Source organism: Sylvia atricapilla, chromosome 23 (genome assembly GCF_009819655.1).
Source record: "Sylvia atricapilla isolate bSylAtr1 chromosome 23, bSylAtr1.pri, whole genome shotgun sequence".
Taxonomy (NCBI): Eukaryota; Metazoa; Chordata; class Aves; order Passeriformes; family Sylviidae; genus Sylvia; species Sylvia atricapilla.
The window spans coordinates 879,887-892,687 of record NC_089162.1 but is presented as its reverse complement, the minus strand read 5'-3'; the positions used below and the strand labels follow the sequence as shown (position 1 = coordinate 892,687).

At 52.6% G+C, this 12,801-nt stretch overlaps 1 protein-coding gene across 2 annotated transcripts in view; it reads right to left on the bottom strand.

Annotated features, from left to right (window-relative positions):
- Positions 1–1,417: 1,417 nt before the first annotated feature.
- Positions 1,418–12,801, bottom strand: part of ETS1 (ETS proto-oncogene 1, transcription factor) — a 97,337-nt gene continuing 85,953 nt past the window's right edge. For both annotated transcript variants that reach the window (XM_066334830.1, XM_066334829.1), the window contains 2 exons: positions 6,996–7,114; positions 1,418–6,106 (listed from right to left, as the gene is read on the bottom strand). In XM_066334830.1, the coding sequence (XP_066190927.1) occupies positions 5,891–6,106; positions 6,996–7,114 (335 nt within the window). In that variant the 3' untranslated portion in view covers positions 1,418–5,890. The remainder of the gene's footprint in view (positions 6,107–6,995; positions 7,115–12,801) is intronic.

Here is a 12,801-nt window from a genome sequence, read left to right as displayed (position 1 = left end):
AATGAGGGATTCGGGCGGCGGGGACCTTCGGCATCCACAGGTTCTGCAAGGATGGAAAATCCCCGAGGGGGATTCATCCTTGGGGGGCTCGGCTGCGCCCCCAGCCAGTCTCCGCAGCGGCTGCCCTTGGGAGCGCTGGGGAAGGAGCGGGAAGGAGCCGAAAGGAGCCGCTGGATGTTTGTTTTCCCGGGGCAGCCGAGCACGAGCCCCGGCGGCTCCCGCTGAGATGAAAAAGCCGCGTCAGGATCAAGAGCCCGCGGCCGCTCCAGAGGAGACGGGAAAGGCGAGTCCCGCTCCCGCTCGGAGCTCGGCGGCTCCAGGGAAAGGATGGAGAGGGCTGGGCGCTGTCCCCGCTTTGGGTCCGTCCCCTCCGAGCCTCGGGAATGCAGCGATGTCCCGGGACCACGCCCGGCTGCCGTGAGGACCACCGGGATTCTCCACCCTCATCCTTCAGCATGCCGGGATGTTGTTCCCTGCACGGCTACAACTTGTAAATGGAGAGTATTCCTTCTGGATCCGCCCGGTGCATCCCCCCCGTGACTCGTCCACTTTTCTGGTATCCAGCAAACTCGAGCGTCACATTCCCGAACAATGGGTCTGATCCACTTGGTGCTGACTCAGTCAGTCCGGCGTCACTGGTGTCCTTTGGGAACTTCCCATCACGCACACTCTTATGGATAAGCATCAGCTGCTGCTCCATGAACGTCCCCCAGATGCCGGATTCATTAATCACCGCTTCAGGGGCTCAGGCTCCCATCGAGCCCCAGCCAACTGGGCACAGCACACCTTTCCTCCTGCCTGGATCAGGACAAGGGAACACCAAAGCCACCATAAAATGCCCTGGAAAAACTTCCCAGCTGCTGTGCAGGCTCGGGAGTTGGAATCATTGTGAGTCCTTCCAACCCAAGATATTCCATAATGGATTCAAACGTGGTTTTTTCCAGGATCTGAAGCACAGTGTGAAGGATTTGGAGAGTGCCAAGGTGGATTTCTCCTCCCCAAGGTCTCCAGGAGGAAAGTGAATTCCCAGCACGTCCTCCGGCTGGTGGCCCCGGGATCTGGAGAGTTGGTCACACCCATTCCCTGAGGTCCTACTGAGGAAAATGCCCCTCTCAGAGATCGTGTGGGCTGGTGACCCACAGATACCCCACACTCCCAGTGAGGACTTGGAATGAAAGAGGGTTTGGAAAGCATGGAATGTGGATCCACGATCCCGAAGTGAGAGGGAGCCCGCGGGGAGCATCACCTCACCATGAGCTGTGATGTCAGCCAGGCCCTTCTTTCCCTTAAAATCTCATTTCAGTAATGGGAAAAATAGAGAAATTTTTGGAATTTCTACAGTTTTGCATTGTTCTCCCACTTTCTGTCCCAAATCTAAAGAGGAAAGGCAAGGAATAATCACACAGACACCGAGAGCTAAGAATTATTCTTCTTTTAATTTCACATGGTTTAAAATACGATATGAATTAAGGCTACAGTATATAAAAAACTCTCCAGCAAAATGATGTGCCAGCATCAGCAATTAAAACAAAACCTGTCCCCTCCTTCTCTAGGGAATTCAATGGAGGAGGGATTTTATTTTTTTCTTGAATCCTTTAAAAAAAAACGAACGGAACCAGACACAACACACGGACACACACACACATCGCTACATCTCTAAGCTACCTCAGCTCAGGTTTTTTTAAAAAAGCACCTGCTTTTTCCTTGTTGTTGTTTTTTTTTTTTTTTTTTTAAATCTCACTTTTAAACTTTTTTTCCCCACTTTTAAAAAATATAAATTATATGAAAATACACGTTGGAAAATAGTCAAACAGCACAATATAACAATCTCTTTTTTTTTTTTTTTTTACTTCTTCTAAGTTTATCAGCTTAAAAAAATGTGTAAAACCAAAATAAAACAAAAAAAGACTTCCTTTTTTTTTGGCTTTTTTTGTTGTTATTTTTTTTTTTTTTTTACTGAGGCAGTTAATTCCTGGAGATATTCCATTATAACATATATGTATACATAGATTTATCCTTTATTTAAACCTCTTTGGAATGTAGACAAGAGCTCCTGGGTGTTACATAGACCCTACCAGGGAGCAGAGCACACCAAGGCATCCCAGTTTCCCAATGTTCACAAAGAACCAGCAATTGAATCCTAAAACCTCAGAGAAAACCCCTCCAAAAAATCAAAACTCAGAAGGTGGAGATGTTTTCTGCAGCATCTGGATTTACTGGTGCTTTCTGAGACCACTTTTGGAGGCGGGGTTGGTTTGGGAAGACAGGAGAAAGTGAAATTTTACATTCTTTTTTGCCCTGTTCGGTTATTCTCCCCCAGTGTCCAAAGATTATGCTGATCCCACACATGGAGACGGAGAGGGACTGGCAGCAGGAAAGTGCTTGTGGTTTTTGTCATTATTGGTGTGGGTTTTATCATTATTGGTGTGGGTTTTATCATTGTTGCGGTTTTTCCCTTTATTTTTGGGTTCTCAAAAATCAACTGTCAAGGCCTCCAGAGCTGTTTGCAAGTAGGGCTCAGGCTGTGCCAGAGGGCCAAGGGGACACCAACCCAAATGGAAACAGCAGGAAATGAGCAGGACGTAGAAAATATCCCAAAAACTCACCCACAGCACCTGAGGCATTCGAAACCAAGACAAAATGACCCCGTTTCCAACAGAACCTGCCAGGGGAAATTTGCTCCTGTGTGGAGGAAGCAGCACAGGAGGGAGTCCCAGCCCTGGCAGATCTCCATCATCCCTCTTAAATTCTGGGCCAGCAGGTGGGAATTAACCAAATTTTCATGGATTTGAAGGAGCTCAGAGGGTTTGGGTTGAGCTCATCTGGCTCAACACAGCCCTCGCCAAAGGCCAGCAATGAAAAGCAGAAGGAAAAAGGAACCAAAGCAAAAGAAATAAAGAGAAATCTGCACATTTCCAGTGTATAAACAGCACCCATCTCTGGGATGGCCTCTAGAACGGGAATAAAAGCAAAGGAAAATAGGAAGTGGTGGACCTGATGTGTCTGGGACTGTTCACAGGCTGTGAGGTGGAAGGGTGAAAGGCCGGGAGAAACGATCCAAAACGCCAACCAGAGGCTTCATCCAAAACTCCAGAGCTGCTTCCCATGGCTCACCCTTCCTAACCTTTAACCAACCCCCCAAAATCTCTGGGAGCACACAGGCTCGGCTTGGAAACCTGGAATAAGCAGAGGGAATGAGGGACTTAGCCTGGCAGGGGGATGGGGTTGTAGCCAAACCTGCAATTCCTCCATTGTAGGGAAAATTTATCCCTTTCTTTTTCTTTCTCAGCTGGAGCATCCGAGCAAAGCAGGAGGGATGTCCTGGGACACGGCCCATGCCAGGGGCAGGAGCTGGGATATTTGGGAGTCCTTTGTAAGTGTGGAAGGGGACTCCAATGGGCTCATGATGGGCAAGCTCTGGGCACTTGGCGCCAACTCTGAACATCCCAAAAACCCCATCTGATTGCTGGAAATCCAGCCCTACCTCTTGGGATGCTCTTTACTGGCTCCTCCCTGTGCACTGTGTCCTCACACCTCCCTGTCCAGCTGGCCAGCCATGGCTCAGGCTGGATCTGTCCCAGAGCCTCACTTCTGGGGGTCTCATTCATCCCAATTTTCCTTTCCTCCCTCCAGCTTGGCCAGGCTGCCTCCATCCTCCTGCTCCCTGCCTGCCCAAGGAGATGAGCCCAAGGTCCACTTCTCAATGGGCAGCTTTCCTTTCCCCCTTTGGGGTTCCCTTCACCTTCCTTTCATCCCCTCTTCCCTCCTTTCCATCCATCCCACCTTTCCTTCAGACAACCCGCAGCACCTGAGGGTAACAACTTCCCTTCCTGGACCCCCCTCTGCTTCCACCCCCTTGGCAGGAGCTCCCTCCTGGCCTTCCCATTTCCCCTCCAACATCACCTTTTATAAGGACACAGCAGTTCTGGGGCTGACTTTCCCTAAGATGACCAGTTTTAGGATACAGAGGTGCTGGGTCTCCCCAGCTCCAGAGGGAAAGGAGGAGAGCCCAGCACCTCTGGGCATCACTTTGGGATTGGGCTCTCTTCCAGCTCTGCCGGTGTGTGTGGGGGTTTGTGCCTGAATATTCTCGCTCTTTTACACAGATTCCTTTCCTGTAACCCCGTCCATTGGGATCAGGCAGGAACCACTCCACAGTACCTCTGGAAAGGCTGTGCTCTCCTGATTCCCAGAGCTGTCCCACAGTGCCTCTGCCATGAACTCTGTGCCCCAAAGACACACACAAAACACACACAGAGAAGGAATTTTGGTAAAGTACAAAATGCTGCCCTTAAATGCAAACATCCAGGGGGGTGAAAGATTCCCTCAGGCAGCCAAATCTGTGGGGATCTGACTTTGGGACCGTATCAGGAAATGGATCAACCTCTGCTCCTCCAACTCCCACCCAGCACACCTGAGAGTGGTGGGACCTTGTCCTCAGTCTGCCCAGAGCATCCCAGGGAGCACTGGGAACAGCAGGAGTGACCCCTCCAGAGCAGAGCAGCTGCAGGAAGGGTTTGGAGGCCAGAGGGAGCAGCTGCCCCAGCGCTGATCCCACAGCCATCCCTGGTGACACCAGCAGTGCTCCGTGTCACTCACACCCTGACAGGATTGGTGGGAGAGCAGCCCAAGAGCCATAAAAAGCCCGTTTGCAGGGACAATTTCCTTTCTGCTGTGCCCACACACGGCCATAAAGACAGAGCTGCTCGAAATAGGAAGGAAAAAACATTTCCCTTTGGGTTTTGAACCTTTTCCTGATTTTTTCCCCTCAATTAACTTGCATATTTTCCATTTACCACATTGTAAACATGGGAATTTCTCACCTTTCTCCCTCCCAAAATTTTTTTTCTGTAAGCACCAAAGTGTTCCTTGAGCAAAAGAAGTGATTTGGAAAATACAAAAAGACATTTTGAGAGGATTTGTGCAGCCAAACATAAAAAAAAGCAGGGAATTCAACCAGCATTATCAGCACAGCATATGGGACTGGAGACATGAGTGGCACCCCCAGCCAGCATCAACTCCAGGAGCCACTCTGGAGTTCATTTTCCTTCCCATCCCAGTCCCAGCATTCCAATTCTCCAGTGGGGCCTACAGAAACTAATTCCTCTTTTCCTCTTTTTCCTCCCTGGGATAAAACTCTCCGCTGGTAGAACAGAAACAAACACACACAATATTGCAATACTGAGACCATCTTAGAGCTTAAGACTATTTAGAAAAAAAAAAAAAAAAAGAAAAAAAAAACCACAAAACCAAAAATAAAAACAAAAAAACCCAAAAAACAAATACTGGCACAAAATTTAATTAAAAAAAAACTTAAAAAAAAAAAAAGTTTTGATCCCTCCTAAGAAAAATTTTATCAACTCATAGAAAAGAAGACAATGGACAGAAAGGTGATGGAACAAGAACAACAGTTCTTGGCTTTTTCCTATATTGCCCCTCCCCAAAGCAAGAATATTCATCCATTTTGGTTTTCCAAAAGAAAAAAGTTTAAATTCCTCAACTCCTCAGGAACATTGTCATTTCTGACCTGTCAGTTTGTGTGTGAGCAACCAAAGGGATCCAATCGATTGCATCTCTTTCTAAACAACCAAGGGTGGGGAGGGGATTGTTGGGATTTTTGAGTGAGCTACATTTTTCTGGCTTTCTTAAAACTCAGAATTTTCCCCCAGAAAAGCCTGTCTTGGAGCTTTCAGGAAATCAACAAAAAGCCCATCCTTCCCAAAAGCTTTCCTCCTCCTCCCCCCTCTCCCCCGACATCCTCAAAGCCTCGAATTTGCGTGGCCCTCGAACAAAAACAAGCAGAAGAACAGCGAAAAATCGGTAAAAAAAGAACCACCAAAACCAAGTCCCGTGGGCTCTCCCGGAGGACGGCGGCGTCCCCGTGTCCCTGTCACTCGTCGGCGTCGGGTTTGACGTCGAGCATGGCGTGCAGCTCCTCGGGGGTGTAGCCCAGCAGGCTCTGCAGGTCGCACACGAAGCGGTACACGTAGCGCTTCCCGGCCGTCTTGTGGATGATGTTCTTGTCGTAGTAATAGCGCAGCCCGCGGCTCAGCTTCTCGTAGTTCATCTTGGGCTTGTTTTTCCTCTTGCCCCATCGCCGGGCCACCTGCAGGGAGCGAGGACAGGGGGGAAAGGTCAGCCTGGATCAGTTGGGACATCCCTGTCCCCTTCCAAGCAGGGAGGATCTTCCTCATCATTAGGAATTGATGCTTGGGCAAACCAACCTCAGTGCAATGGCAGAATGTGGCAGTGCATTCCATGAGGATTTTTTGAGATAATTTCATGTCCTACCTCAGATATAGCCTCATGTCCCAAGTCTTTCAGCCCTTTCCCAAGGTTTCTCCTCCACCTTCTGCCAGTTCTAAGCACTTTTGCACTTTTGCAGGCTCCAGACACTCATGGAATTATTTAGGTTGGAAAAGCCCTCTAAGATCATGGAGTCCAACCATTCCCCAGCACTGATCCATGTCCCCAAGTGCCACATCCACACAGCTTTTAAATCCCTCCAGGGTGGAGACTCCATGGGCAGCTGTGCCAGGGCTGGACAGCCCTTTCCATGAAGAAATGTTCCCTAATATCCAACCTGAACCTCCCCATGTGCAACTTGAGGTCACTTCCTCTTGTTCTTTCACCAGTACTCAGCAGAAGAGACCAACCCCACTTTCCAGTCAGGGAAGGGGACAAAGATCCCATTTGTTCCTCAAACCAGGGGACAATCACCCCTCACCTGTACCCAGCCTATCTGATGAGCTTTGTCACTGCTCCTCTCCTTAAGGTGTTTCAGCTACTTCCCACCAACTTTGGGCACAAACCCCTGCTTCCAAAGGGTGACTGCATCCCAATTTTCAACAAACTTTCCCTTGGACTCTGATTCCTTGGCTCCCCACATATCCAAGACCAGAAAAAAGTGGCTGCCCAAAGGGAGGAGGAAAGGCTTATCCACACCAGTATTTCTGATCAATTTGGGTTGTGCACTTAATTCCAGGGCACTTTACCTCATCTGGGTCTGAAAGTTTGAATTCCCAGCCATCGCCTGTCCAGCTGATGAAGGACTGACAGGACTTGTCAGTGAGCAGTTCCAGCAGGAATTGCCACAGTTGGATGGGTCCGCTGCCTAGAAAGACAAAGGAAATACAGGATATTAATGCCAGGAAAAGCACAGCTCATTCTATCTCAGAGGGGTAAAAATCCCCATGCAAAAGATGCTAACTGAATAAAATAAAGCATTCTCCTGTCAAAAAGAGCCACCAGCAGCCACAGGGCAGGAGATGAGCTGGGAGTTAATCCCTACAGGTAACAGAGCTTCCTATTTGCAGGAAGAGCTGAATATTCATGCCCTGGAATGCTTCATGTGGAGTTACATAAATAGGATTATTTTTCTGGCACACAAACAGGAGGAGCCGCTGCCTTGGCACCGGAGCAGCACCAATCCCTCTGTGCCAAAGAGCCGCCGGCCACGGCTGAACTCCGGCAGACTCCACTTCCCGACCTTGACTCTTTGCTCCGTGCTGCTGATCGAGATAAGGGGGACCCAGGTACGAGAATTCCTTGGCCTCTTTCCAGGGCGTGTTGCTACAGGAATGGGCTCCACCGGCTCGTGGGGAGGGCGGGGGCACACAGAGCTTCCCAGCCCAGGATCTCCTCATTACCACCTTGGCGCAGCCTCAGCAAATCCATAAGGAGCTCCCTGTGGCTGCTGCTCTCCTGACCCAGCTGGAGAGACATGAGGTGATGTGGAACATCCCACGCCATGGGCATTCCACCTCTCCTTCCACACCTGGTCTCCATCTCCCCTCCAGTCACTCACTTTAGTCATCACCAATTTGTCCCAGTGCACTCAGCAAGAGCCTGAGGCTGGGTTTGGCTGAAGTCATGGAGAAGTTTTGAAATATTTATCTCTTCCCTTGGGCTTGTGTTGCAATCCAAGGCAGAGGAGAAGCTCTGGAGCTAAAATCTCTTTGATGAACAGCTTCCAAATGTGGCCATGCCCCAAACATTGCACTTAGCCGTGGGCAAGGTGTTTTGGGAGAGACCCTGCCATGGTTTAAATCCAGCTTGCAACAGATCACTAATAGTGACAATAATTATAACGAGACAGCCAGAGAAGAGAGGAAATTATTTATCCCACAGGGAATTGCACAGGCTGAAATAACTGGGGTAATCCCAGTGCTGACAGAACTAAGCAAAGCTTCAAGCAGGGAGAAAATGAGTTATGAACTCAGAAAAAGGGATGGAGCCCGAGCTGTTTCCAGGAATGACAAAGGATAATGTCCGAGCTGTGGCTGCAGGATAACCCATGGAGGGAAGGGAGGACTGCTCCGCTTTTCCACAATAAATAAAATTACTCAAAAGCTGCTGGGGAGGAGGAAATGAGAGCACTGGCTCCAGGACACGGGAATCACCGTGTCCCATCAGCCCTTCCCAAATTGTTTCCCTCCTGTTATCCCTGTGGAGCCGCTCCAGGGGTTTGTCGGCGCCAGGCCTGGGGGTTATCACAGCCACAGGCAGGGCAAGGCAGGGAGCTCCAGCTCATTCTGCTGGAAATGGGAAGGGACTCAGTGGGGAAAGGCTCCAGCCCGTCGCTCCTCTGGAGCTTGCCAAGAGGTTGACTCTACAACTGTGCTCTCCAGTAGGGATGGAGCCGAATTATCCAGGCCAAGATGAGGGAGGAAATTCAGATGACGCCTTCGCCTCTTGTTGAAAGGGAAGAGTGAAAAGCCTGGCCTGAAGTGCCACCATATCTCCAGGCTCAGGCCTATTTATAGCAGTGAGCTCTAAATCCAGAGAAAACACTGGGAAAAAGGTTTAGTAGCTGCCCGAGGTCTTCCACAGGTGAATTCCCAAGGGGATGAGTTCTCTTGGCCCATCTGACCTTACACCAACTTCCCGTACACAGCCAGAGAGCATCCAACACCCAAATCAAGTTAACAGAGACACAGCCCAAGGAGCCCAAGGCCAGGTCCACACTCTCCCATTGATTTCTCTCCTGCTCAATGGAAGAATAAGGATTTTTAGTTGATTCCTGCCCCAAAATAAGAGGGACAGAAATTCATCAGCTGGGTGCCAGGTTCCTGGGCTGGGAACTGCCCTCAAAACACCCCTGGGCCATCCTGCAGGACCTTTGGAGGTTCCAGCCTCACTAACGCTGAGCCAATGGCCAGTGTCATTCCTGTTTGGTTGCCAGCTGGTAGGGAGAGCTGTTGGGAAACCCAGGAATTCGTGCCCTCTCTCCAGCAAGCAAGGTAGAGCTCCTGCCACCACCCCCAGGGCTGTTCTGCTGGGTATTTTGGGATTTCCAAGGAAGTGGTGTCATCCTTGGAACAGGGATTCCCAAGGTCTATTCCCAGCTGCCTGCAGGACAGGCGTAAAACCCCCAATTCCTCTCTCTGGACAGGCAATTATGTGAGGAATGTGTTTATGCAGGGCTCCAGGCATGTCCCAGCTCCTGTAAACACCCCCTCCCTGCCCAAGGGGGAGGCAGCCAAGCCTGGCAGATGTGGCACACTGGAGATGGCAGTGAGGTGGCAGGAGCCAAACCCCAGCACATGCCCAGGCCTGTGCGCCAAATCAGCACTGGCAGGGAGGAGAACAGAGCAGGGAGCAGTGCTGGAGGTCAGGGCATCATCTGTGCAGATGTAATTAGTGCTGGGAGGCAGATCTTCACAAATGAGCCACTCTGCAGCCAGCAAGGAGCAGGGAATAGCTTCCCACAGGATTTCAAGGTGGCTCATGCAGCAGTGCCACTCCCCTCAATGTCACAGGGCAACCAGGAATCTCCCAGGCTTGTCCCTGCACCCCAAACCTCCTCATTGACTGGAGCTGGGAGCAGAGCCCATTTTCCATCCCTTCTGCTCCAAGCCTTTCTCTCATCCCAGCCAGGGCTGGAAATCCGCATCAGGATGGCAGGCTGGGATCACTCCATGGTACGAGCACATACAGCCACGCTGTCCCGAGGCCACACAGGATCTGTGCCTTGGTTATCCCAAAACAACCACCTGTTCCCGCAGCCTGGATTGGGATGCAGCTCCAAGTGTGAGGTGGAGGGGCACAAGGCAGCTTTTATGTCACTGCTCCCTCCACACACAGCCAGGGGCTTCCCAGAGCAAACCCAGCCCTGGCTCCACAAAAGACAAGGGGAGGACTCAGACGGGAGGGGGTGTCCTCCCACCCCGCCACGACCTCCTGCACCCACAGGGCTGCTAAAAATAGCACCCACAATGGGGGCCCTGTCTGGCCCTGGTGGCACTGAACAGGGTCCTTCTGCAGGGACTGTCACACCACAGGAATTCTGTGGCGTCAGGGGGAAAATATTCCTCTTGAGACAGCTCACAGCCGGAATTGTGGGAACTGGGAACTGCTGGCCCAGTGGGGCTTCCTCAGCAGCCAGCCCTGATAGTGTCCCCTGAGCACAGGGTTTGGTGCCACGCCATCCCTGTGCCATCCTTCCTTGGTCAGGACAGGTCCCCACCTCCTTCCCAAGCCCTGGGATACCAAACTGCGCTGGATGAGGCTGCTCCAGTGGCGTGGTGACATGGCACTGCCCAGCTGGGGCAGACGGGCACGGCACGGGGAGGGCGCAGCCCCAGCCCCGGCACCTCTCTCGGGACGGTTTTACACATCCACCCCTCCCAACGGTCTCTGTTTTGTTTCCCTTGGTTCAAACGAGACAAGAAGAGAAAAAAAACCCCACCTACCCCCCCCCCCAGCGAGGCACCTTTGCCTGGCGCTCTGCGGTTTGTGGTTCCAACCCCACAAAACAATCGGCCCTGGCAACGTCTCCAAAACAGCTCCTGCCCCACTCACCTGCCCACCCTGCCCAGCCCCTCTGATGGCACCACGGTCCCCAAATCCCCCAAAGTGTCCCCATCAGTCCCTTGTCAGACCAGTCCCCACAAGTCCTCCCCAGCTCCTGCCCAGGCATCAGACACTGCAAGGTGGTGGAACTGGACAGAGGCATCTCCAAAGAACAGGTGTGAAAAAGCAGGAAAAGACCCAGGAAGCCCTTCCTTAGGGAGCAACACGGCCAAGATTACAGACAGCAGAGCGGCCAGGGGGCCAGGCCAGGCCAGAGCTGCTTCCCTGCTGTAGCTCCTCTGCTCTCAGGAACGGGGAGTTGCCAGGGCTGATCTCAGAATCTCATGAGTGGGAAGAGACCCACACAGATCAACTCCAACTCCTGGCCCTGCATGGGACAGCCCAGAAATCCCACCCTGGGCCTGACAGCATTGTCCCTGGGCTCAGAGGCTGACTCCAGAGGCACCTGGCAAAGCCCCAGGGGTTTTATGAGCCGCACATCCCCCTGACAGTGGCCGCTGCACCAGCTGTGTGTCTGCAGGAGGCGGCCAGAGCTGCTGCCACCCCGTCACCCCCAGCGCGGCTGGAGGAGCCCTGGGGAGGGCTGAGCTCTGCCATGGTTGGGCAGTGGTGCGTGGGGCCGGGTTTGCTCTCGTGTGCACGTCTGGCAGGTGGGGCAGGGGCCACTGAAGCGGCCTGGCCCCACCCTCACGTCCCCACCCTGGGGAGGCCACAAGGCCACTGAGCCCATCGCGCCCTGCCTGAGGCACGGGTGGGCAGGAGCTGCTGCGTGGTCATCCTGAAGTCACCTGCAAGGGCACCGAGGGGCATGAGCCAGGAGGAGCAGGGTGACACCATCCCCTGCTCCCTGCAGGGCCAGAGGAGCTGCTGTGCACAGGGAGGAGTCCCTGCATTCCCAAACCCCCATGCCACGGCTGCAGGTGCCCGAATGGACACTCTGCTCCAGCAGGGCAGGCTGGAGGATGCTGGTGCTTGCAGGAATGCTCCTGTACAGGTTGGGAAGGCGAGGACAGACAGACCACTGGAGTGTGGCAGGAAACAGGACAGCAAGGCTGCTGCTGGCAGATTTTTGGGTGCTGATGACCACAGCCCAGGGGGAATCTCATCTGAGGAGGCTTCAGAGCAGCAGCACAGCACCAGGGGAAGGGGCAGCAGCACCTGAACTGTCCTGAAAGGGACCCACTTTCCTTGAGACTGCCTGGACTTTCTTGCAAAACAGCAGCTGTTCTTTCACTGCTGGGTCACAGATAAGCATCACTCACAAACAGAGGCTGGGAGGCTTCAGGCTGTGCAGCACAGCCAGCTCACACACTGCACGGGGCTGAGAGGCACATTCGGGCCCCATGACACAGCCCTGTGGGTGCTGATAGCGAGGGTCAGGGCCAGGTCTGGCCTGGGCAGGCCCAGCTCCGTGGAGAGAGGCTCCGGGTGGGATAACATCTGTGAAGGAGGCTCTTCCTGCACTGCCTCCTGAATTCCTAATGCCCAGCAGGATAATGAGGATGGCATCGCTCTGAGAGGGACACTGGGTCAGGGATGACACCAGCTGGAAGAGGCATTAACTCTTTAAGTGCTGGGACTAGCTTTAAAAGGTTCAGCACCTCCCTAAGCAGGCCCAGGGCAGAGGATAGGCAGCAGTGCCCATACAACCCCAGCCTTGCATCTACAGGATCAGGACTCATCTCACCTCTCCCATCCCTCTCCTCTCCCCTCTGGAACACGAGGGGATGGCCCTGCTGAGTGCTCAGTGATGTGGAGCAGCAGCTCCAGGCCATGGCAACACCAACACCTTGGATGGAAAGCCCCGGGGTGTCGGTCCTGCCCACCACAGAGAAAACACAAACCCCATAACTTGGCTGCCAAGCCACACAGCTCCTCCAGGGAACCCAAAACCAGCTCAGTGCTGAACAGCCATGGTGAACCAGCAAGTCTGAGCCTCTTGTGGCCCTGCAGCATCAGGGGAGCAGCAGCATGGGCTGTAAATAC